At 43.2% G+C, this 25328-nt stretch overlaps 1 protein-coding gene across 3 annotated transcripts; it reads right to left on the bottom strand.

The window, feature by feature from the left end:
- Positions 1 to 1194: 1194 nt before the first annotated feature.
- ZBTB34 (zinc finger and BTB domain containing 34) lies at positions 1195 to 25118 on the bottom strand. Of its 3 annotated transcripts, XM_012771958.2 has the most exons (3): positions 24530 to 24618; positions 22030 to 22150; positions 1195 to 9778 (listed from the first exon to the last, which is right to left on the bottom strand). In XM_012771958.2, the coding sequence occupies exons 2-3, from the start codon at positions 22059 to 22061 to the stop codon at positions 8254 to 8256; spliced, it is 1557 nt and encodes a 518-aa protein (XP_012627412.1). In that variant the 5' UTR covers positions 22062 to 22150; positions 24530 to 24618; the 3' UTR covers positions 1195 to 8253. The 3 variants fall into 3 exon arrangements, with proteins under 3 accessions (XP_012627412.1, XP_012627413.1, XP_012627416.1); XM_012771959.2 differs by lacking the exons at positions 22030 to 22150; positions 24530 to 24618 and adding an exon at positions 25021 to 25118; XM_012771962.3 differs by lacking the exon at positions 22030 to 22150 and having other exon boundaries at positions 24530 to 24610.
- Between the last annotated feature and the right edge of the window lie 210 nt (positions 25119 to 25328).

Here is a 25328-nt window from a genome sequence, read left to right as displayed (position 1 = left end):
CGCAAAGGCAACACGCAGCAGGGCAGGAGCGCCTGTCCCCAGCGCCAGCGCACCCTGGGGAGCAGGCAGCATCAGGGATCAAAGCGGTGGGAGTTCTCAAAGGGAATGGTGTGAGGCCCTGGGGGAAATTCAGGCACAAGAGTCCCTGCCCAGAGCCCAGATCTCCCAAAGTAACGGTGCCGGTGGGCTTTGGAGTCTCCACCTTAACATTTGGAGAGGTAAGAGGAGAGAGGGAAGGGGCTGGGAAGGAAAAAATAATTTAGAAAAAGCATTGAAAACAGCTCCAGGGACCCAGATATGTGATGAATAGATCCTCTGGCAGAGACAGGCTAGTTAAAATATCAGTCACATGAAAGTAATGTGCTTGCCAAAGAAATGTTCCTCCAAGTGATGGGTTCCACCACAATTCTGTCAGAAACGGGTGCCATAGTTGTATTTGTTAAAGCCCTGCGATGACGATGGGTGGTCAGAGTGCAAGGGAAGTATGTCCCCACAGTCTAGACTCCAGAGAAAAGACAGTGGCCCAGAGTCGCATGTAGCCTAGAGAAGCCCAGAGAGGGCTAGACAGACAGGTATGCTGTCGCTGAATATTCAAAACATACTGATGGAGTAGAACAGAGAGCAGGGTGCAAGCTCCAGAGAGGAGGATTTGGGGCTCAGGATAAGGAAGGACTTTATATCATTGAAAGTTGCCAAATTTGCAGTGTCCCTCGTGAGGCAGCCAGTTCCCATCAGTGGAGATCACTTACGTGACGACTGCAGTAGTCCCAGGACCAGCAGGCAGGGAGTAGCTGCCTGTGGGGTCCCTTCCCACTGTCAGAAAAGTGCAAGAGTCCTTGCCTTCCATTTCCAGCACTCTGGGGAAGGGGACAGCAGTCAAGATGACTTACCCTTTTATTTGTACATTTAAAAGCATGCACATGCACACGCTCACACACACAGAGCACCTGAAGCTGGTGACAGCACACCTGTAGGATCAGAGGCCTGGCCTTGCAGTCACAGACGGGCCCAGGGAAGTACATCAGCTCTTGCGCTGGGGTCCACAGAAGAGTGCCCAGGCTGATCAGAGAGCCAAGGCTGAGCCCGAAAGGGAGGAAGAACTGCTTCAGCACCCCAGGGCCCGTCTCCCCAGCCGAAGCCTGTGGTGGGCCTGTCTGCACCCCTGGGCAAGGTCTGCTAGCAGTGGGCAGCACAGCTAATAGCAACACCTGGCTAGCCAATCCTGACGGGCAATGCTGCTGTCCCGGAGGCACTGCCAGACCCCACCGTGGTAAGATCCAAGTTCCCTTCAGGCAGAGGCAGGCCCAAAAGGAGCCCTAGTAAGCAACCTGTCCCAATGACAAGGGTCTGGGGAATTATTTACTGTCTGGGTGGAGAGGAAAGGGAGGCAGCTCTGTTGTGCAGGTTCAGGCGGTTGCCCTGTGGGTGTCTGCATCACAATCCACCGTTATTATATACATACGCCACCCCACCCATCAGGGTGACAGTACAATCGTGGCCACTGAATGCTGGAGCAGCGAGCTTTATCGCACACCTGCGGCCAAGCGCTGCACAGCAGCCACAGAGCGAGGGCTCCGTGCATATCCCAGGGCGATGTGTTCCGCAACGTGTTTCCTTTGTGGTAGCCTCTTTCTGCCACTGCTTTGGTGTTCTGAAGTTTTGAGCCCTATTTGCTGACAAAAGGTGTGCAAGCTAGGCCTGTATTGAAAAGCCAAGGAAAATATCACACGAGATATTTAAAGGCAGTGTCACTGAGGTTTGAGGGGCTTTTAAGCAAATGGTCCAGGAAACCGAAGGAACGAATCACTTCTCGGCCTTTTGCCTAAGATCAAGTGCAGGAAACAGAATGAAGGCCAGCAGGCAATTGGGGATTGGTGGTTGTCCTTGGATATTATAAAGGATGTCATAAACATCCCTGAAGCCACGTGGGCTTGGCCAAAAATTGTATGAATTGTAACTGGAAGAAACCGAAGTGAAGATAGGTCTGACTTCAGAACAAACGAAGAAAGAGCCAGCTGCTGCCAAAGCCGTTGTCAGCAACGCAGCTCAATATGGTCCACACGGCAACTGCTCCAACTCAGTGTGTCGGCTTCGGTTGGTGCTCTCACTTCCAGGCCCCCACCCCGCCAGGATGGTTCTCTATCCCAGCTGGAGAGGCTTGCCCCTGACTCTTGACGTTGGGCTACTTTTTTTGGGGGGAATAAACAAACCCATCTGCAACAACCACCTTATGACACGTCAGAGCTAACAAACTGGGGGCTAAAGCGGGCAAGTGACAAGCTTAAGCTCATGGTCAGGCAATGGCAGGGCTGGAAGCCAGACCCCTAGTCACGCTCATCAGTGCACTTTCCCAGTCACCCCCTTGCGTACCATGGGAATCCCCAGGGCCCCTGCTGGCAAAAGGGGCTGGTTCCTACATGGACCTTTCACATCATGCACCACCTTCCGCCTACCTGGTCATAGCACAGCCCGGGTGAGAAGGCAGAGAACTTCCTTTACAGCAGCCCTTACTCATTAGCAAGGTGCAAGTCGGCTCATAGTACCAGGGGATCCAAGTCGGATCCCGCCTGTGTCCCAGCCACACTGCCTTGAGACACCCTCCAGAAGGCATGCATTTGCTCATTTGCTCAACAACACTCGCTGAGCACCTACTGTGGTGCCAGGCCCTGTTCTAAGGCTACCCTGCTGACACAGAGTTTAGGACCCCTGCTGTCAGGGAGCTTAACGGCTAGCAGGAGAAACATTAACTGAATAATCTCATTAATGAATATCTGGTTACAAATGGAAATCAGTGTTCTGAAGGGCAGGAGGACAGCCCAACAAGCATCTACATTCCAGAGGCCTGGCCTGGAGGGCTGCTGGAGGGAGTTGGAACCTGGAGGAGGAGGGTGCAGTCAATTGGCTAAGCAGAGAAGATAGTGGAGACAGAAGAAACAGCCCATGCAACTCCACGCTCTGTGGGGGACTGAGCAAGGCACATGCCAAGGGGGCTAAGAGGGTCCCTCTGCAGGCACACGAGGAAAGTATTCACCAGTGATTCCTTCTGGGGAGGCCTCGGTGCAGACCGGGCCCCCTGACTATGCAGTCTTTGCCACACAAGAGAAAGGTCAGAAATACACCTTCTTTCTCTTCTCCTCAGCAAGACAGTGGCTGAAACCCTAACCTTTGAAAAACGGTGGTTACAGAAACCATGACACAGAAAACGTTTGTCAGCACTAGTGACACTCACAGAGGCCAAGGGGGCCAACGCACAGGGAGACCACGGCACATGTGCTCTAGCAGCATTTTTATTTACAAACAGCAATGTCCATTGACTTTATTTATACCATAAAAAAGCCATTTACAAGCAAGAAACAAGAATTCAGAACAAAATTAAGCAGCACTGAAATATTCATGTCACGAATCTAAAACAAAGTGAATACAAGAGTAAAATATCATTTGAATAAATAGTCTTAAATTCATGCTATAAAATAATCCTTAATGGCAAGTTACTAGTTGATACAGCATCCGCTTAGCTAGCTTCATTTACTTCATATGGTGATGAAGTGTGGAGTTGTGAGGTTACCAGTTTATATTGCAAGATAATGACACTGTGTTAAGTCATTCAAATTGCTCAACCATTTATAACGGAAAAAGTGTTAGCCCTACTAATAAAAGTGGTGAGAGAGATGGTTTTCACATTAGGAATATGGTCATTCTCAAACAAACCAGGTAAGTTTACCTCTTACAATAGTCAGGGCAGCAACCAAAGGCTTGGGCAGCAAGTCCAAGGTTGAATTCACAGCATACTTGTCACTGAGGGGCAGCAAGAGGTCTGTGTACTGAATCTGCTACACGGAGCGCCAAGCAAGGCTGACTCCTGGTCTTGATCAAGAACTACAATAGCCCTGTCGGTGCCAGACCCAGGGAGGGAACCAGAGAAAACAGGTTCTCTTCTGGGCTGAGAAGTCAAGCACTGGGCAGAAACAGTGGGAACACTCTGGCACTTACTGAAAAAGACGCATGTGACATGTGACAACCATTACAAATTTGGAACAATGTGAATGACTTTTCTGAACTTTTAGTTCAGTTGCACTGAGTAATATGAAATCTATGATTTAAGAACTAGATAGTTTCATATAAAGAATTTACATAATTCCCCAATACTTTCATATATAAAATTTAATAAATAACCCTGACCAGTCTAGAAGCACCATTCAAGGGGCGTGTGCCCTTGGAAAATAGTTTAGGTGTTGCATATTTGAGTCCCTTTCAGTGGAGGCTTCACAGGAAACCATTATAGAATTTAACAATAATGACATCGACAACAACAACAAAAAAATCACAGTAACTGATAGAAAAAGTTGTTAAAATAAAATACATTGATCTCTTTAAAGTAAAGCTCATTCACATAGATGATTTTCCCCCCAGCCCTTGTTCTGTGTTCCTGCAAATTGGCTGTAAAAACAAAAATAAAAACAAAACCAGACACAAAATATGCAGGCCTATGGTCTGGGCTAAGGGAAAACAAAGAGTTGGTTATAACTGCTATCATTAGAAAAGACATTTACTCATGCTCTGGAAGATTTTAAAATTATCAATTTAGTTCTACAGTATATTCTGCTTAACAGTGAACCGACAGTATCCTTTCTGTTTTAAAAAACCCCAAAAACTAAAAAAAAGAAGAAACCCAAAAAAAAAAAACAAAAACAAAACAAAACAAAATGAACACAACTGCCAAAGCAGAGCCAATTGGTTGGGAGGCTTTCCACTGACCAAAAAATTAACTTGTCTCCATATACTGTATTTACAAATATAATTTCTAAATGTATTTACAGCTTTAGTAGAAATTAGAGGGTATAGAACTGATTAGAATGAAAATAACTGTTTAAAACCACACACATTAGCAAAAGTATAAAATTCTTTGTTTTCACAGTTTGTAATAACAGGCTAAACATCTCTAGAAAAGGACGCTGTCACTGTCTTCACATTGTCTAATATTGAAAAGGTAGCTCAAGAAGAGACTCAATTATGAACAAGCCTATATGAATTCAGGATATATTTTACTGCAAAAGATTTCTTCACATATCACTTTATCTTATTGATTTCTGCATTTGTTATAAATGAAACACCTAACCTAAAACTGTACAGAAATAGGGACTTTGCTTTCCAAAAAGAGTTGCTCTAAGGAGTTACACAGCGTACTTCGTCTGCGGAGACGTGACGTGAACTTCAGGGAGAGAATGTTTCTGTTCTGTGGTCATGTTAATCCTCCTGGCACATCCTCACGCGGCAAGGCACAATTAATTGCTGCTGCCCGATCTGAATGGAGTTAATCTCTCACCAGTCATGCCCCTGGGAAGCACGACAGTACAAATGCTCAGAGAGGCTACACAGCTCCGTGCTGGCCTAGCGCTGCCTCCCTCGAAGCCCTGCGGAACTTTACAGTACTGTGTTATGGCTTGAGAATTCATTCTTAACACTGCGAGCAGTGGAAAGGGGAAAGTGTTAGCAACACGAATGGGAGCAAGTGGAACTTGCTAAATGTGGAATCATGATTATTAGAGAGAAACTCAATCAATTTTCTGCCCCTTAACAGTCCCATTACAATGTTTGAACCTGAACTGTACAATCAAAGCAATGTATATTTTTGTCAAAGACAATTTTGGATAAGTCACTCTTTGGTAAACTCAAACCAGTTAAACAAATTTACAAATACAAATAACTCCATGTAAATAAGGTTAAGACGGACACAATGACAAGAGCCAGGACGTTGGAGGTGCCTGCCCCGGGTGCTCTCGCCTCCTAACTCCTCTTGCATACTGCAGAATGCTGTGGAGACCTTGCAGAAGGCCCCAAGCCTGAGTGAAAAGGAGGTTCCTTTCCTGAGCTTGACCTCTTATGTCCTTGGATTTCGGCATTTCTTGTCACAGACTTACTTTGTATCACAACACAAATTTTTTGCATTTAAATCTTTAAAAAAAAAATCAAAACCAAACTTACTCATGTAAGAAAAAAAAAAAATCACAAACATTTACCTGAAACCCCAGAACATATTTAAGTGGGTAAACACTTGGGGTCCAGCCTCCCCTTGAGGCACGAGGCTTTAACAGGAACTGAACAAGTGCTCCAGGGAGAGAACAAACCCCTACTTAGGCAGTTTGACGAGGAAAAAGGCATACTATATACCCGATTTAACAAAAGCCGCTCCTCAGGAGCAGCGGATTAGAGTGTAATCTGCACGGAGTTAACACTGATGTGTAGCGCAGCAGTTCACACATGAACAGATTCTGTGTGCTAAAGAGATGCTACTGCACGGCTACCACCCCCGGGGGGTTATTACACAAGAAGGGCTCGAATGACTTTTTTTCTTAAAAAAACAAAAACAAAACAGCAAAAATCCACCATTGGTATTTTAAGAGCCAAAAAAGCATGGAACACCAGCAAACTTCTATTTCCGTATGCCTTGAACTGCTAGCCTCTGAGGCTGGTCTTTGATTTCTGGTTTCTTTAGGTGGCTGCGCCGTTCTTCCATGGAGACACACTGGTTGTGGGTCTCAGAGCCCAGGTTCTCAGGCAGAGAGATCGAAGCACTGACATCCCACCAGCAGCCTGCAGCACAAACTTACCACCAAACTGTCACGAAATGACTCTCTGCCAGAGTATACAGTATCAAAGCAATCTTGTAAAGACTGTTCCTATATGCGAACACAATCCAGAACTGAAGACACTTCCAAAAGTACTGATAAAACATTATTCAAACAGGACATGGGTATATTTTCATACAGTAATGTGTTTGCTGGCATATGCTTTTGAGGTCTCTTTTCAAGCTATGAACTCAAGAGAGGAAAACAACTGTAATCCACTATTACCATTAGATTTCACATTTTCTACAACTATACTGACCTAAAAGACATTTAACATAAAAATAGCACCACATGACCAAAAAAATGGTGACACACACAGATTTGGTGACACACTGAGTATCTCAGAGGGCTTTTTAACTGTTGGTTCTTTAAGCAGGAAACACTGAGAGAGTGGGGAGCCACTGAGGCTCTCATTAGCACACACAATACTAAGATAGATATATTGCTTGCAATTCCCATAGAGTATAGCTTTACAAAAAATACAAATTCCAAGTTCTGCAGTTTCCGTGGGAACTGCATGTAGAAAAAGTTGCTGTGCACCTGAACTGGCTGTTTGAAAAGAGAAAGGGAAAAACAAAACAAAAAAACCCAGAAAACCCACAACACTGCTTGAAGAATTGTGTAGACAAAACTACAAATCCCTTTCCTTTAGTGTGAGTACTAACTCATGGTAGAGAGTGATTTGATTTAGTTACCTGGTATGTATGTTTCTACAGTACGGAATGAAGGTAGATTTGTAGGCCAGTAAAAACCTTGAAAACCACTGCTCCTTTGGGGTTGGGTAATATAACACTACACTATGTAAAAAGATCAGCACCACAGGTCATCCAGCTTACCTGCTGGACAACTAACAAAAATTCCAAACGGTTTCCAACTAGAGTTGAAGAAATTTTATGGCATTTGGTTTATGTATTTGTTATGAAGCAGAGCTATGAACACTGTGATTTGCTTTGCTTGCTTTTGGACACAATGATTAATATATATGAAAACCACTAACATTCCTTTGTAAGGGAAATGAAGGGGTAAAACCCTAACATATTAGGTAGGGATGAGACAGAGTCAAAAGCCCTGTTCACATTGTATTAAATTATATATTCCTCTTACATTCACCTCAACCAGAATAAAATCAAATTTGATAATGTATATATACTATATATAATAATAATTTTATTATATATATATATATAAATTGTCTAACTACCCCCTAAAAGGAATTTTAAATTAGAAAAGGTTACCCATTTGTATCAGCTGACGGCACCCTAGTCTCTCTCCATGGAGATGCACTGCTGCCAGCGCTCACAATGAGAGAGATGCCTCTTGGCAGAGAATGGAGGGTCAACCAGTTAGCTAGATCACTGGCAGATTTTGGATTAAGAGTTCAGCCAAAGAGGAATACTGTCAGCCTGTGTTTTCCCTGGATGCGTTGCCCTTCATGCTTTGAGCTCCTTCGGGGAAGGAAGACAGGGGAAAGGATAAACACAATGAAGTGTTCCATCCAGAAACTTTAGAAAAACTGCCAAGAGACCAAGAGATTTCCAGATGGTTAAGAAAACCAAAGATTACAACAAAGCAAATCACAAATATGCATTGATTAATGTGCTTTGTTTGGGTGCACTTCTTTACCACCTTAATCGGGAGCATCAGACACTGTGTGAATTTCCATCCGGGAATCTAGGCCCATCTCCGAGGCTGATGCATCATTTTCTAGTTTCTGTTCCACATACATATCTGTTCTCTCTGGGGACTCAATGCGACTCCTGACTTCAGCGACACCCGGGTGGTTTTTCCGCAGGTGCTGGTTGAGGGTACCTTGGAATGGAAAGCACTTGCCACAGATCTCACAGCGGAATGGTTTATCATCAGTATGGCCCCGGATGTGGTACTCCAGTTGGTCCTTCCGTGTGTACTTCTTCCCACAGAACTTGCACACAAAGGGGGTGATTCCCATATGGAGTCGCATGTGCCTGTCAAGGCTTCCTTTCTGGTTGAAGGACTTTCCACAGTAAATACAGATCAACCTCTCATTGTACGGGTACCAATGACCTCTCGCACTCCTCTCCCGGGGACTGCTCTCATACCCAGGGTTGTTCATCATGGCTTCACTGTCAGACCCCTGCACCAGGCCCTGCAGATCACTATGCAGGTGGACAGACAAAGCCCGCTTCTGGCGGGCACGCCCTCCTCGGAAACAGCTCAGCATGGACCTAGATGGGCTGGAATTACTCAAATTTCCGAAAGCGTCTGAGACACTGGTCGGCTGTGAGGCTGCTTGGGAGTAGGAATATGCATGCTGGAGCACAGAACCATAGGAGCCCACGTTCACTGCCACAACTTGTTCCCCATCAACCATCTCGGTGTGGTACCCATCATCACCCAGGGAGGAGCTGTCAGAACAGCTGGGCCGGTCGGACTTCTCCATCTTCACTTTCACCTCGGTGATCTGGCTCTCCCTCACCAGCAGGTCCCCTTGTTCCTGGTCCCCCTCTATCTGAATCTCGTACTCAGAAACACTCCCACTGCTACCACGGTCTGAGTGCCCCTCCTCCTGTAAGCGGCTGCGCAAAGCTTTGCTGGGGGTTGTCTCCATTCGGAGATCACCGCTTGCAGTGGGCTGCCGTCCCTGAGAGCAGTATGGAGGGGAGATCTCAACTGGGTTGGCAAAGAAGCTGCTGTCTTTCACTCCATTACGACTCTCGGGATTCTCTTCAGCACCGACGGTAACAGAGTCAACGTCTCCAACACTGATCTTGGAATGGATGCTCTCTAGGATCTGCGTGCACTTGTCAATGACACACTGCATCTGAAGAAAGCTGGCTGCAGTCAGGAAACTGACAACATCCTTCAGCTGCAAGGACATTCTTCCAGTGTAACAAAAAGAAAGCAACTGTTCAAACACATTGGGATTTTTAATCACTGATATTGACAAGCCACTCATGGTACTTAATGCTGAATGGTCCCGGAAATATGGGGAGCTGGCAGCAAGGACTGCTTTGTGGGCTCGGAACGGCTGACCCTGAATGTGGACAATGATGTCACATAGTTTCCCTTGCAGGCGGAGTTCGTTTAGCTGGCTCAGAACGGTGCTGCTGTACTCGGGCACATCAAACTGAATAAAACTGCTGCTGTCCATTTCTACTGACATGAAGCGTACTCTGCGGAAAGAGAGAGTTTTCATAATTCACCAAGGACTCCTCACTAAGTGCAAGTGGCATAAATACAAGCTTACAACAACAATACCATTGTAGCTATTGTACTGCCTCTTATTTTTACATTTTCATGTTTCAGTTAATGTACCTAAAGCCAAATAACTTAATGATCAATCAGCCTAGTATCTATCATAATTGCCTAACATTCATCTTGATCAAAAGCAAAACATTTAACACACAGTAGGGCTATTTCGGCTCTGATTGAGAAATTGGTATTTTTTTAGGAAAAATATTTCCCTGTTTCACCTACTTTTGAGGATTTGAAGTACTCTGTAAAAAAATTATTAAATGCATCTAAAGAACGTTCTGCTTTATTTATATATTTCTAATTGGTATTTTTCAAGTGTAGAGCACATTAGATAAAATGAATGGAGTAAACTCTTTTTAGTATTATTGTCTTGATTTCCATTTGTTTCCTTCAGCTCTGCACACCTTTATATTCTTTTGGGATGGTAATTCAGAGACTTGCAATGCTCAGTCTCTTTCAGCGAAGAGCTATTTCTAGACAGTAGGAGTAAAAAGAGTGATGGACACACCGAAAGTGCATCATCCTCCACTAGTGCTCGCAGCCCTGGCACGCGGAGGACAAGTTTCCTTCCCCTTGCCTAGAATCTGAAGCACTGGACTGCTCAAAGCTACCACTGAAGTACATACAGCCCAGGCTCCATTCTCTGACCAAAACATAACAAATCTAGATCTAACCATTATATTTTAGATTTAAAAACCCAACCAATAGAAATTTAAACACCTCTTGTATAATATTAAATCAGAGAAAATCAAAAAGGAATAAAACTACCTAGAAAATGAGAAAACTCGCATAAATCTGTAACAGAGTGGTTTAGGAGTGAAGTTTACTTATGTCTTCAACTTACTTGAGAATGTATCCCCAAAGAAGAGGTGAACAGAGATGTGATAAAGCAAACATAGAAAAGAACTAACAACTGTAGAGTCTGGAGATGGTAGGTATTTGGGTATTTATTGTAAAATTCTCTCAGCTTTTCTGTATGTTTGAAATTTTTCATAATGAAATGTTGGGGTTTTGAAACAACAAAAAACTGTAACAGGGAAGGCCAATGCTTCAAAAGATTTTATCAGTAAATAATAAATACTAAAAATAAATTAAATGACAACTCAGGAGGTCCGAAAACGAATAATAAATTAAACGCAAAGGGAGTAAGAAAATAACGCAGAACAATAGTACATAATCACAGCAAAAGTCTTTAAATGTTAAGACAAGACAATCTGCAACTAAATCTAAGACTCCTGCAGGAAAGGATCAATCAGTTAGTGTGACTACATCATATCAGAATTTTTTTTTATCACGTCAAAATTTGAGTTAAAACATTTTAGTCAAAGAGGAATACTGTGCCCTTATTTATCCTAGATTTATGATTGAAAATTTGAAATCTGTATGGAATGAACATATTTTTAGGATAACATAAATTGGCAGAACTAAGTAAGAAACAGAAGTGCCAAGGCACAAATGATCTTCAGGCCGTTCACACTGTTCTAGATGCATGTAAAAACATTTAAAGCATCTCAGTTCATATGGCACAAATCTGATACCAGAAGATGACAAACAGCATAAAGAAGAAAACTGTCTACTTCATTTAAGTAAATAGATTTTAAAGTCCTAAGGGAAATACTAGCAAATACAACCTATTAAAACAATAATATGATCAAGAAGGGCTGCTTCACAAATGTTAGGATGGCCACGTTAGGAAACAGACAAATATAATTTGTAACATCAATAAGTTAAAGGAAAAAACCCACATGACCCATATGACCAAAATCACTACTACGCCAAAAATGCATTTGAGAAAGTTAACTGCCCTTTCAGAGCGAGGAAAAAAAATACTCAATAAGCTAGAAACAGAACAATACTTTCTTAATAAACATTACCTATTGCAAATCAATGGCAACATTATCATTAAAAAGGAAACATTATGTCTGTATTCCCCAAAATGTATTTGGTAGAACACAAATCTATGAACTACCCCAATATCCCTACCTCCTAGGGATTAAAAAACACATTAGCGTGATAACCCATCTGAAAAGTCCTGCAGAAAAGAATTCTGTTGGACTCAGCAGTTGCACAAACTCATTTAATGGTGGCACTCTTCTCTCAAGGTACACATGTTAATATTCTAAATAATTAGTGTTCCCTGGAGCACACTCTAGTAAACACTTTAGTAAAGGAATGGGAAGATACACAAGGTTGTCTGCCATCACTATTCTTCCTTAACATTGTTCTGGAACTTCTACCCAAAGCAACAAGGGAAAATGAAGGCATAGGGCCATTAAAAGAAAGGAGACAAAATGACTATAACATGCAGACAATTTACATAGAAAACACAAGAGCATCACTTGAAAAATCTGTTCGAATCAGGATTTAATAAGTGGAGGGCTTTTAAAAAATTGTACATAAAAAACAGGTAAGAGAATGACAACAAAATACAACCAACATAAAGCAACAGAACTATAAACTATCTGGGGGAGGGAGGTGGGGTATGGTGGCTGGCACCTGTAATCCCAGCACCTTGGGAGGCCAGGTGAGAGGATTACCAGAACTGGAAGTTATAGAGAGCTATGATTATACCACTGCACTCCAGTCTCAGCAACAAAGAGAGACCCTGTTTCTATAAAAATAAATAAATAAAAATAAAATAAAATATCTGAGAGGGGGGTAAACTAAAAACAAGGGTCAACAAGAAAAATATACTTCTGAGAGGAAGACTCAATGCTATAAAGATAATTTCCCCCCAAATTAATGTATAAACATAATGCAGCCCAATGGAATATTTTCTAGAAACTTGACAAAATGATTTTAAAATTCACCTAGAACATTGCTGTCCAATAGAAATATAAGCTACCACATGTGTAATTTAATGCTTTCTACATTTTTTAAAAGTAAAAAAATTATTTTATTTTACCCAATATATCTAAAACATTATCATGCAGCATGTAATCAATATTAGAAAGTTACGATATATTTTAAATTCTTTTTTTCATACTAAGCCTTAGAAATCTGATTTGTATTTTACATATAGCATGTGTCAATTTGGACTAACCACATTTTGAGTACTCAATGTGGCCAGGGCTACCAAACTGGACAGTGAAAATCTAGAGGAATAAATACTAAAGAAATTTTAGAAAAAGAAAATACAGCCAGACTTATATGTGTCAGTTTTAAGTTAAAATGTCCGATTAAGCTATAATTCATTTGGTAAGTGTGTACTGAATGTCCGACGCTAGGCATCCAGGTGAGCCGTCATTCCCTCGTCCTAACTCACAGTAAGAGCTAGGAGGTCTTTCATAATCAGGGAGTGGTGAGAGAAGGGCGTCTGAATAAATTCTATTTCAGATGATACCTCCAGGCTGACAGATACTTGTGGGTGCTGGGGGTGCTGCAGGGAAATTGTCCAGACAGAAGGAATCCCATGTACAGTCAGGAAGGAAGGATGTGCTGGAAGTGTCCTGGCACAGCGGGGACAAGGCACTAGGGGAAGGGCAGAGGCCTCAAGAGGCTGTCAAGGTAGAAATCAGACTGAGATGGCCTTGGAGGCCATTTCAAATCAGCAAGAAAGGAAGAATTACTGAAATAGTTGATGCTTTAGAGAATCTGAATAAAGTCAGATCCCTTCCTCACAGAAGACCCCAAAATAACCTCTAAAAATTTCTTGGCATACAAAGATACTAGAAAAAATATAGGTTTAACTACAGAAATAAAACTTTTATATATCTAAAAATACCTTTTAGCAAAAAAAAAAAAAAAGGATAGAGACAAATTACAAAAAATACTTACAACATACACAGTAGAGAAGTATCTCGCAAACCAATAAAAGCCAAATATAACAATTAAAAATGGGCAAAGACTAAGAACAGATGCTTTAAAAAAGAAATAAAAAATAGCCTTTAAATATAGAGAAAAAAATTTTCATAAATTGGCAAAACGTAAAAAAAATACAACTCAAGTGGTCAAATGTTACCTATTCATTACAGCATTTTCATAACACAGGGTGTGTAAACAGTGACTTTTGGAATGAAAAGGCACAAGGAAGGTGAGTTCAGGCTTTTTAGAGGTATGGACTCCTGGGCAAAAATCAGTAGAGAAAGGAAAGCAATAAAGCATTTCTGAAATAGGATGTAAGACTGAAAAACAGCTTCCTAATGAGGTTTCCTCCTCCTCTGTGTGGCTTTTTCTCTTCTCAGAAAAGTGGAGAGCTGCACTTGAAAGAAAATCACTGGGAGAAACAAAACACCATGATTAACACCTAAGAGAGGGATTCCATTTTTCTGCAAAATGAGAAAGGAAGTGCTTCACTTTCCTCTCCCTTGCATTAACACTTCCTTTTGACAGTGACAATGAGATTCAAAGACTCCTCCCTAGAGCTGCTAACAAGCAACACTCTTGAATAAGAAGCTTCTAAATGACTGGCACACAGTGACCCTACAGTTAATTTCAGTCCTAGACACATGACCAGGCTAAAGAGAGCAAAACACATAATCAATCACAAGTTCTACACCTGATGACCAGATTTATCAGGTCCAGTGGTCCAGAGATAGAGGAGGCCATAACCTCTTGTAGGGACATAAAGTTCAAATATGACCCCCCAGCCCTCTGTATATACAGTTTCCCAACATAGGCTACTGACTGGTTTCTTGCAAGTCTTGATTTCTCCCCTATATGGAATGTCAGTGGGCCTAAACCTAAGTAACATTAATTTTTCTTTTTTTTTCCTCAATACAGTTCACATTCAACATTCTCAGGTGAGTAACATTAATTTTTAATTAATTTAATCTTTAAAATAAAATGTATGCATATGGCAGAACTTCAAATCATAGAACAGAAAAATATAAAATGAATATCAAAACTCTCCCCAAGCCCCAGCTCCTCTTGCCAAAGATAATCACTAGTAGGAGCATTTGGGTGTTCTTTCAGAGAAAATTTTAAACATCTATCAGCATAAACTGTTCTGCATGCTGCTCTAAAGAAATGTATTTAATATACCTTAAAATCTTTCCATAGCAGCATATACTCATCAACCTCATTTTTTCCAACTTCATAGTATTCCATGGATGGCTGTGTCACTGTGTACTTAACAGTTCCCAGTTTATACCACAAACAGGAAACAATTTAAATAACCATTACAAACACAGAATCACTACATATATTACACACATCTTGGTTTTCTTTTGTAAGTAAATCTGTAGCCTCAACTCCTAGCAGAGAGATTAGTAGGGTTAGTTTTTCATTTCAACTGATAATTTCAAATTACCCTCTCAAAGGTGGCAGCAACTATCCTTTCACCAGCAGAACAGGGAAGGGCCTGTTCAGCCATAACTGCTGCTAGGTAACCTTTTCACGTTTGCCATGCAGATAGGTGAAGGACGGTACCTCGTTGTTTTGATGTGTATGTATTAATTATAAATGAGGTTTTCTCATGTTTAATGGCAGTTTGTCTAAGTCTGTCTTTGAACTGCATATTCACATCCTTTGCCCACATTTGCCTTTTTTATTGAATTGTCAGAGCTCTTTGCGAATTAAGGAAATTAGCCTTTTGTCATATGTGCTACAAGTATTAGATTTAATTGCAATCACTAAATGGCATACTGACTGGGAATTTAAATTATTTTTACTACATTTATAGGAAATACTCATTCAATATCAATCTCCTGCATACACAAAACCAGAGGGAATTCAAAAATGAGTAAGAGTCCCAGTCTTGCAGTTTGACACAGGCTTAATGCAGATTCCTCCCCACTCAGAGAGATATGGGAATGGAATTCATTTTTGATAATGCAGAGTAGTGATTTATATTAGTTTTTCATTTAGATTAAGTTTGCAGCTGCTTCAGAAAACAATAATGAATTTGATTATTACATTCACTAAAAACATCAGAATCAGTATTCTTTAATTCAGCAGATTAATCATAGGTCTTTCTGCCACATTAGGCAAAAAAACCACACACAAACCAGACATTTACATTGTAGCATTTTCACTTAAAAAACAAGCACACATAAACTGGATGTTTTTCTTTGGTACCATTAATACTTTAACAATACTTATTGTGTTTTCATTTATAAAATCTATATATACTCTGGATAAGAATGTGAAATACTTCTTTTGAAAAAGACATGGAGAGGACTTCACTGAAATGGTCTGTTGGGAAGTTCCTCAAACCTCACAGGCCTCTTCTGCTCACTCAACCAAAGGGAAGACAATCTTCTTGCTCTTTCAATTTCTTTAATTTCTTACCTCAGAATTCTTATTTTCTTATAAAGAATAATGTCACACCCATGGAAGCAGCTTTCACCTCATACGCAGCCTCTGGGTGACCACTAGAAGGAGCACCTCTGACGTGGGCAGTCCCATTGTCCCGTGTCCACAGGCCCAGCCCCCACGCCCACTGGCCTCAGCAACTGCAAAAGGGGACAACTGCCCCTCCCACCACAGAGCTCAGCCTTCCCCCTTTACCTAGGGAAGTCCCTCCACCACCGCCACCACCACCGCCACCGCCACCACCGCCACCGCCACCACCGCCACCACCACCACTGCCGCCACCAACGCCACCGCCACCACCGCCACCACCATCACTGCCGCCACCAACGCCACCGCCACCACCGCCACCACCACCACCACCGCCGCCACCGCCGCCACCGCCACCACCGCCACCACCACCACCACCACCACCACCACCGCCGCCACCAACAACCACTTACAGAATGCATGACGTCTGCCAGGCATGTTGTAACGGCTTAGTAGGCATTATGTCTCTGAATCCTCTAGACCCTTCCCCATACGGCAGGTGCAATTATCCCCATTTTAGAGATGGGGAAACTGAGCCTCCAAGAGGATAACTTTCCCAGGACTGTTCTGCAGCCTGCCCACCTAGGCCCCCACACAGCGGGACAGAATAGCTGGGCCAGAGGAAGGAGGTAAGAAGGAGCTGAGGAAAAGGCTGGAGAAGCAAGCTTGTCCTAGGTGACATTCCTGCCCTAGGGAGGTGGGCAGGGAAAGGGATGGGGATGGGAACAGGAGCAAACATCTCCTATTGCTGTCCAGGGTGGAAGAGGGCAAATGAGAGCATTTTAATAATGGCTATCAAAATTACAAATGCACAACTCCTGTGACCAAGCAATTTCAGCCCAAGGAATTTACTATAGCCCCCTCTTTCTAGATCAAAATCTCCTTCTTTTCTAGATAAAATCACCAGTAGGGCTATGAGCAGAGACAAAGTCCCAGGTTGGCCCCACAGCTGATATGCCTTCCATATCCACAGCTATTACCTCCCTTTCCTCCTCAGAGCCCCTTACCCTGGCTCGTTTTACTTGCTCTAGATAAAAAGCTATCTTTCTATGCTAAAGCCTCAATTAATTAGAAACCACAGATCTAGGGCTCAAGAAAGGCAGTCCTTTTGGTGTTTGAAGGTGAAAATCACAGAGAGTAGATGCTGCCAAGACAACACAGGGTTGAGCCCAAGTTCAACAGAACTCAAAGTAACCCTGACACGGAGGTTCTGAGAGCAAGAGCAAACTGCGAGGGGCTACCTAGGACTGACCGTGCAGCAAGGAAGCTGAGTGTGAAAGTCCTGGAGGACAGCACACAGGGAAGCCAAACCAGCAAGGAGAGCACAGGGGAAAGTGAGCAGTTTCGGGAAGAACATAGACACAGGCAGTGGAGTTACAGCTGACTGTGCAAGCGGAGGAGGGAGGCCACTCACACAGGGAGGCACTGTGGGCACAGCTACAGGGAGAGCGCTGCTGGCCTGTAAATTACCATTCGAGTCAGCCTGGGACACTCCTCCCACGGACCTGAAGTGAAAAGTGAAGGAGAGGGTTCTAGAAACAAACACACATGCATGCTCTAGAGAGGAAAATAAAGTCTGATGCAAGACCAAATCACAACAGGCTAAGTAAGCTACTTAAAATCTGCAAGGTCCCATTCCAAAAGCTACAGAACACATATGCTGAACCAGTGCATCAGGACAAGACACTGCTCTGAAATGCACCAAACAAGGGGATGATACACCTCATCTAGATTCCAAAGCTTCCTAAGAATAAAACACACTTTACCTGAAGGAGCTTTAGAACAAAGAGCCACTCTGCAAAGACAGGGAAAACAAGAGACCATCATCTGACATTCGCTGCTGATCCTGAGAAGGTGAAAGGAAACCAGGGACTCTAGCTCTTCCTTTCCCCCCTGCTCTGGCAGGAAGGCAATGAATGCCCTTATATACGATGGCACTACAGGGTCACATAAAATAAAATGCCCATCAAAGGAAAACAGCTCCTCGAGTTTTCAAAGGTATTGCACGTTTACTGATTTCTTGTAAAGTATCAGAGAATGTATGGAGAATCTTATGATTTTCCATTTAATGCCACTGTATTTTTATGCCAGTGTTTTTATAAGAGTTGATTATGACCAAAAAATAACTAAAATAAAACATGCATGAATTTATTTACAATATTGACATAAAGGCCTTTCTAAGCATGAGATAAATCCCAGAAGCCCCAAAGGCAAAGACAAATAAATTTGACAACATAAAAGTATATGACAAAAAAAAAAATCTTCTTCCCAAAAAGCCAAAAGATAAATGACATAATGAGGGAAAATATATCCATATTTGACAAAGAACTATTTTTCCAAATTCCTTAATTTATAAATCAAATTAGGCTGACACAAAAAACTCTATAGAAGAATGGGCAAAGGACAGTTAAAAAAAAAAGACAAATGACAAAAAGAATATGAAAAGATGTTTGAGGTTTAACTTTATTCATGATTAAAGACATTTGAATTACAAAAAGAATAATGAGATACCATTTTTAACCTAACAGCCATGCACACATTTTAAAAGAGCTGGCAAGTATAATCCTGACTGATAATTTGATAATATCTACCAAAGGTATTTGCCTTTTGGTCCACAAGTAATGGCTAGGAATTGAGCCTACAAATATACAGTATTTACAAAAGTATATTAGGGTATGTGTAACAAGGATGTCCACTAAGTACTTTTCTTTGCTACAGGAAAACAAAACCAAAACCACCACCCCAAAAGGAGACTGGTTTTTTTTTTTAAATGAAATGCTATGTAGCCATTAAAAAGAACAGATAGATTTGTATGCTTTAATATGGAAAGAGCTCTATGATTTATCCCAAAACAGCAAGACATATGTATGTATATATGTGATTCCCTTCATGTACATTTCGTACAAGAATAGGTATATACTGCTGTATTGATTCTGGAAGGGATTGTATCATACTATTAATGGCAGTCTCTTTTGGGAAGAAGGACTAAAAACTGGGGGGAGAGAAGGGAAAAGACTTTATTCTATACCTTTTGAATTTTTTATTACATAACTATTATTCTCACTAAAAGTTTTTTTGAAGACACGTAGGTTTTTACCTAAATATATATGTTTTAAACCAATGAATCTAGAGGAGAAAGATGGGCTGCAAATGTATAATTACTATATCAAGCAGACAGTTACACAGGCAGAAACAAAGAACTATGAAGAATAATAAGACTGATTACTTTTGACCAAAAAGATTTTTTAAAAATCAAAATAGAACAAAGAAAAAATTCACGGTGGAAGATATTTTTGAACAGGGTCTTGCATTTCAAATGAAACAGAAAGAACACTCCAGACAGAAGGAATGGCAGGAGCAGAGCAGAGTGAAATGTACAGCATCTGAGGTCTAGCGAGCAGAGGGGCCAGGACTCAAGGACAGGGAAGGACAAGAAAAGGGAAGACTACGGTTGGAAGGCAGAGGGCTGTGGACACTCAGAGAACTCAAACTGAATCCTGGCAATAGCCAAAGTGAATATGAGTCCTAAGAAGAAATCGACAGCAGCTAGAGACTGAGGCATGATAACCACTCTGGGAGGCAAGTCAGCTCAGCCAGGACAAGCAGAGTTTAGGTTGCCCACTGGGTAGTGGGAAATATGGGGCTCCAGCTGCAGAGAAACATGAGACCTGGAAATACTGACTTTGTATTAACTGAGGACCAAAAACCGTACTAACTGAGGATCACTGTGGTAAGATGAGGTTACTCAGGGGGAAAAAACAGAAAAGAGATGGCTGAGAACAGGAAAGGTATATGCTCCTGTAAGATGCATGGTAGCACAGTATGTGATGGGGGAGGTAACATCCACAACTAGCCCTCTCCTAAAAGATCATTTCCATTGACTTAATCTTAACTAAAATTCTGCACCATGCATTCTGTGAAGCTAGGAGAAAACTGAACAATGAAAAATAGTGACATTCTCTCACACTGCTGACCCATTCCGAAGAGAACCTAAAGATTTGAGAAGGGACTCCTAAATGTCACCCGAGCAAAACACCCATGTGTTGAAATCCCCGCTGCAACATTCTTGGGTACAGCCCTGAAACTGTCTCCCCATGACAACCAGAACAAAAGTAAAAGTGTATAAAACTAAGCAATTAGAGATATGCTGCCCTTGTGAGCCTCCCACGCTGCTGAGCTTTCACATGCTGGTGGTGAGCTCTCTGAGGGCAGGGGCTGTGTGCCTAGTGCCCAGCAGCGTGTCTGCCACAGGGAGCTCTCAGTACATGTCAGCTGATGCAACCTAAATGGAGCTGGGGGCTCAAAATTCATAGACTGCCACTATAGCCGCACCCTCAGCTCTCAACTTTTCCTTCTGAAGACCCCAGAGATGTTGGATAGTCTCTGCCAACAGGCAAAATCTAACAAGGTAACTTATTCCCACCTAACCTATAAACACTCTAATTTGCTCCACAATATGCTACACTTTGTTTAAAAATACCCAGTTACACTTCCAAGAAAAGAAAAGAAAGTTACAAATTTGGAAGTTGTTTAAGGCAACAGGAGGTACCTATTATTCTCAATCAAGATGCTCAAGGTTTCAAACCCAGATTTGCACCTGCTGGCTTTAGTCACTTGCTGATACCTGAGGCACAGCCCAAACTAGGCTTTCTCCATCAGGCACTGGAAACCTGAAGATCTCTAACTTTCATTCTCACACAAAAAGTCACTGAAAAGACCACAGATTGAGGCACTGCAGACGAAAGAAAGGCATGGTAACAGCAGTAACAACTATATAAAAATAACTTTTCTAGGTATTTCTGCCTGGGTCTAGATTAAAACTAAAATTGAGCTGTCATGACTTACAATCTAATCCTTTAGAAAGCAGTAGCCAAATAACACCAGGGCTGCATGAAACATTCTGGTGCTACTGAAACCCAATGCAAGGGAAAAAAAATAAATAAAATGGCATTCTGTGATGGATATTCATGAAGCACTCATCCTAATTTAAAAGAAAACAAGTTTAGAGTTCTTACTGCATTAATTCATGTGAGCCTGAAAGAACATTTTTATCCAAACTGTTACATTTCCTACCAAGGCGTTAACATTCTCCAGGTCTGCTCGGATCCACTAATTCTGAGAGGGTGCAATTTGTCTTTCAGTTAATGCAAAACATCATCAGAAGCTTCTTCTGAGCCGTCTAAGCAGGAGAGGAACAGCTTCTTTAACTTTACAAACAATGATAAGGTCTAACAGTTACTGAGCTCCACTGTGCACGGTGTGCTAAGTAAGCTCACTGAATCTTTATCACAACACTGAGATGGTGGTTGCAATTATCCCCATTCTACAGATGAGAAAACAAAGTCAGAGAGACTAAGAAACTTTCCCAAGGTCACTCAGCTAATGACTGGCTGAGCCAAAATTTGGACCTAGATTTGTCAGTCCCCAGAGTCATAGCTCATCTATAAAAGATTTTAATCTAGGGATACTAGTGAGATGCAGGGTTTTTCTTGGTGCTGGATTCTTAATGATCAACTCCAAGTGGAAAGAGAATTCTCACTGAAGGATGTACTATTACACAAATAAAGTCAGGCTGGGTTTGACATCGTTATAATTAAGGGGCCACAATATGTGGTACTTCTGACTGGTCTGCAGCCATTTCTCTGCAAAAACTCCATTCTTTGTACTTCTGTCGGTGAAGTAGGCAAAAAGATGATTCAAATTCTAACCATGAATTGTAAGGATTTGTTTCAGGTAAAAGAAAAAGCTTTCTTAAGGCAAAGAACTGAAAGTAAAAATATTAAGGAGTAGCATCTTATCTGCTTACTGCTGGCATTTCAGGGGCACTGGACCTGGAAAATACATTAAGTCCCCCGCCTCTTATAACAAAAGGATTAGAAAAGCTCACCTTGAACTGCATTCTTCCATGAGGTTTTCCATGCCATCAACATCAACCAGAAAATAAGCATTAGAAATTTAACTGCATATAGTTGATGACCTTCACTAAGCTAAATTCAGCAGTTTGTCAGCTACAAAACATTAAATGGACACAATTAAGAAGTCTGAAAAACATTAATCAGAATTTAAACTAAAGTAACATGTAAATTAATGGGAATAAAACACAATGATGGCATTCTAGATTCATGCTACTGACATTGCTGACAAGTGCTTCAACTGGAAGGCAAAGGTGGGATAGAAAGACATGCAGAAATCCACACCTCAGGGATACACACAGTTCAGCCGCCTATCATTTTTCCTCCTTGATAAATGGACACCCAATAACGATGATGATGAAAATGCATTAAGCAGTTAGGAGGTGCTGCAAATTTTGATACCTCCTTTGTATACCGTTTTCATTTTAAAACTCACAGCAACCCTTTGAAATGGATCTTACTATCCCCTATACTACAAATAAGAAAATGGACGCTCAGAGACATTAGACAAATTGCTCAAGTTCACACAGCTAGTAAGTAGCCTTGCTGTGATTTAAAACAAGGTCTGATTCCAAAGCTGATGTTCTTTCCCCACAGCCACTAACTAAAGAATTACATGGCTTTTTTTCCCCATGATCAGAAGTAAACATTTTAAAGTCTCAAAGATTTGTGTTTTCTGCTCCACCTTGAATAGCAACATTATTATTAGTTATATATGACAGAAAAAACTGATAAGCAATAACAGCTTCTCCTTAAAAAAAAAAAAGTGGTTTACCAACAAAAATCAGGAAGTATTTTAAAACCTAAAAGTCCAGCTCCAGTATTAGATACTGTAAGGGCTCTGGAAGTATTAAGATACAATGCTCTCAAAAAAACTCCCACTCCAGTTGGGACAAGAACAAGTTCAACAACCAAGGAAGGAACAAGTGCTAAATCCAAATGCCACAAAGGCATGGGGGTAGGGCAGTCAGGGAACACCCTCTGGAGGAAGTATATCTTCAGCAGGGGCTTGAAGGAAGTGAAATGGAGAATTTGCACAGAGGAGAAGAAAAAGGAGGCCAGTACTTCAGAAGGGGAAACAACAAAAGCCAAGCCCAAAAGGCAGTAATTAATAAACTCCCTTCTGCAGGGAACAGAGGTGAAGAAGGAGAAGCAGGGAATAAGGTTCAGGTAGATGGGGTGGGGCCAACCCAAGGAAGGCCTTGAAAAGACAGGGTGACAATGGATGGACACAACGTGGCAGGCAAGAGGATACACTCAGCTTTGAATGGTGGGTGTAAGTGCCATGGCCTTCCAGCTGATCTCCTTCCTGGCCTCTAGCCTCTCCCTTCCTCCTCTGGCAACGGAACTACCCCTTGTCTCCTACAGCCCACCAACACCTTTAGTATAGTTTCAACTTTGGCCTAGTGTTCAAGTTCTTTCAGGAACTAGTCCCAACCAATTTTTCCTCCCATTCCCCTTACATATGAACCCTTCTGCGCCAGACCAGTCTATTCACTAACTCCATATGATCACTGGGCCTGATTCCTCTTTTCCTATCTGAATCCTATTCATCCTTTAACACCCAGCTCAAATCCCGCCCCCTCACTAAGCCCTCCCTGACCACTGGGCCTACAGTGACCTTCTTAATTCTATAGCACACAGCCTTGTCTCCTCAAAAGTACCTTTTTGCAGGTAATATCTCAGCCCCCAGTGTAAAGCTGCTTGGGGACTGTAAGTGTGCTTTCTACTACTTTCTCCCACAACATGGAATAGCATCTTGACATCTAAGAAGCAAGCAAGCACTCAACTATTTTTTGACTTCCTATAGTAAGTTTGGCGTTAGCATAAAGGAAGGAGGGGGGAGGGGGGAACCTCTGGAGTCAGAGACCCGCTAAGAAGCTGTTGCAATAATCCAGATGTGAAGCAAAGAGGGCCTGGACTAGGGAACAAAGAGAAAATGAGCAAATATAAACAACAAAAGATGTTGCATACAAAAACTCAGCAGAATGTGATTAACTCCTACTAGGGACAAAAGCAAGGATGAGTGCTAATTAAGGTAAGGTTTAGAAAACACTTCTTGGAATCATTTTAAAGCCTGTCTGAAACAAAGTGTATTAAGTGGCTAAAAAAGTCCACCTTGGCAAAGTCTTCAGTAAAACTGATCAGAAACTTGAACCAGGGACAGCCTTTCCAATTTCAGACACACAGAGAATGGTAGAGCTGGAAGGGTCCTTAGAAAGCTAATCCAAACCCTCAATGATCTCATGGGGAAACTGAGGCTCTGTGTGCTAGAGGCTTGCTGAAAGCCTCAAGGCAGACTCCCAGTCAGGGCCCCTCTAAACTAAACGCACAGCCGCTTAGCCTAGAAGGGCACTGTTTACACCCCCAGGTCAGCCCCAGCCCAGCCCTCCGTAATGGCAGGACCAACTAAACGCGAGAGTGACCATGGAGACGTCCGGGGCCAAGCACAACGCGTCGCGGCCGCCTGTTTACCTGGCTGTCGCGTGAGGCAGCGGTTCCCTTGCAGCCACCCATAGGGCCGAGCCCCCCGGCCGGGCCCGGCTGTCCAGGGGACTCAACCATCTGGCCCCCCACGTACAAAAGGGAGCGCTCCCAGGGCAAGGGGCCCGGAAGCCGGGGAGTGCGAGACGCCCGGGGCGGAGGCTGGAGAGCCCCGGGCAGCCTCCGGAGAGCGACCCCCGGCCGGGCCAGCGCACCCGGACTCCAGAGTCGAGTGCGGTTGGCCCCTCGGGGGCGCGCGCCTGGCCCGGCAGGTGCCCGGGGCCTCCCGACCCCGCCCGGCCTCGGCTCCCGCCCGCGCCGGCCGCCCGCCCACCCGCTGGCCCGCGGGACTGACCAGGCGCGGAGGCGCCCGCCCCGCCGCACCCAGAGGGAGCCGGACAGCGGTCCCGGGGCTGTCCCCGGCCCCGCCGCCCCGCCCGCGCCTCGCCCGCTGCTTGCCGCCCCCGGCCAGCGCGCCTCACCTGCCCAGAGCGCCGCGCTCACATCGCCCGCCCGCGGCGCCCCCTCCGCCGCCGCCGGCGCCAGGCCCGTCCCCGCCGCTCCGGCTGCCGCCCCAGCCCGCGCCCCCCGCCCCCGGAAGCGCTTCGCGGCCCCGCCCCCTCGGCGCCCGCGCTTCCGGCCAGGCACGGACCGGGGCGGCGGTAGTGCGGGCCGGCGCTCTCGTTGGGGTTTGGGGTCCTGAGTCCCGCCGGGTCCTCGTCTCAAAGCCTCGCCGCGGATGAGCGGACGAGCGGCAAACCTGGTCTCGACTCAAGTCCCGGCTTCGCAA

The sequence above is a fragment of the Microcebus murinus genome, chromosome 12 (assembly GCF_040939455.1).
Source record: "Microcebus murinus isolate Inina chromosome 12, M.murinus_Inina_mat1.0, whole genome shotgun sequence".
In the NCBI taxonomy this organism is placed as follows: Eukaryota; Metazoa; Chordata; class Mammalia; order Primates; family Cheirogaleidae; genus Microcebus; species Microcebus murinus.
The sequence above is the reverse complement of the archived record's forward strand: the minus strand, read 5'-3'. Positions and strand labels throughout refer to the sequence as shown.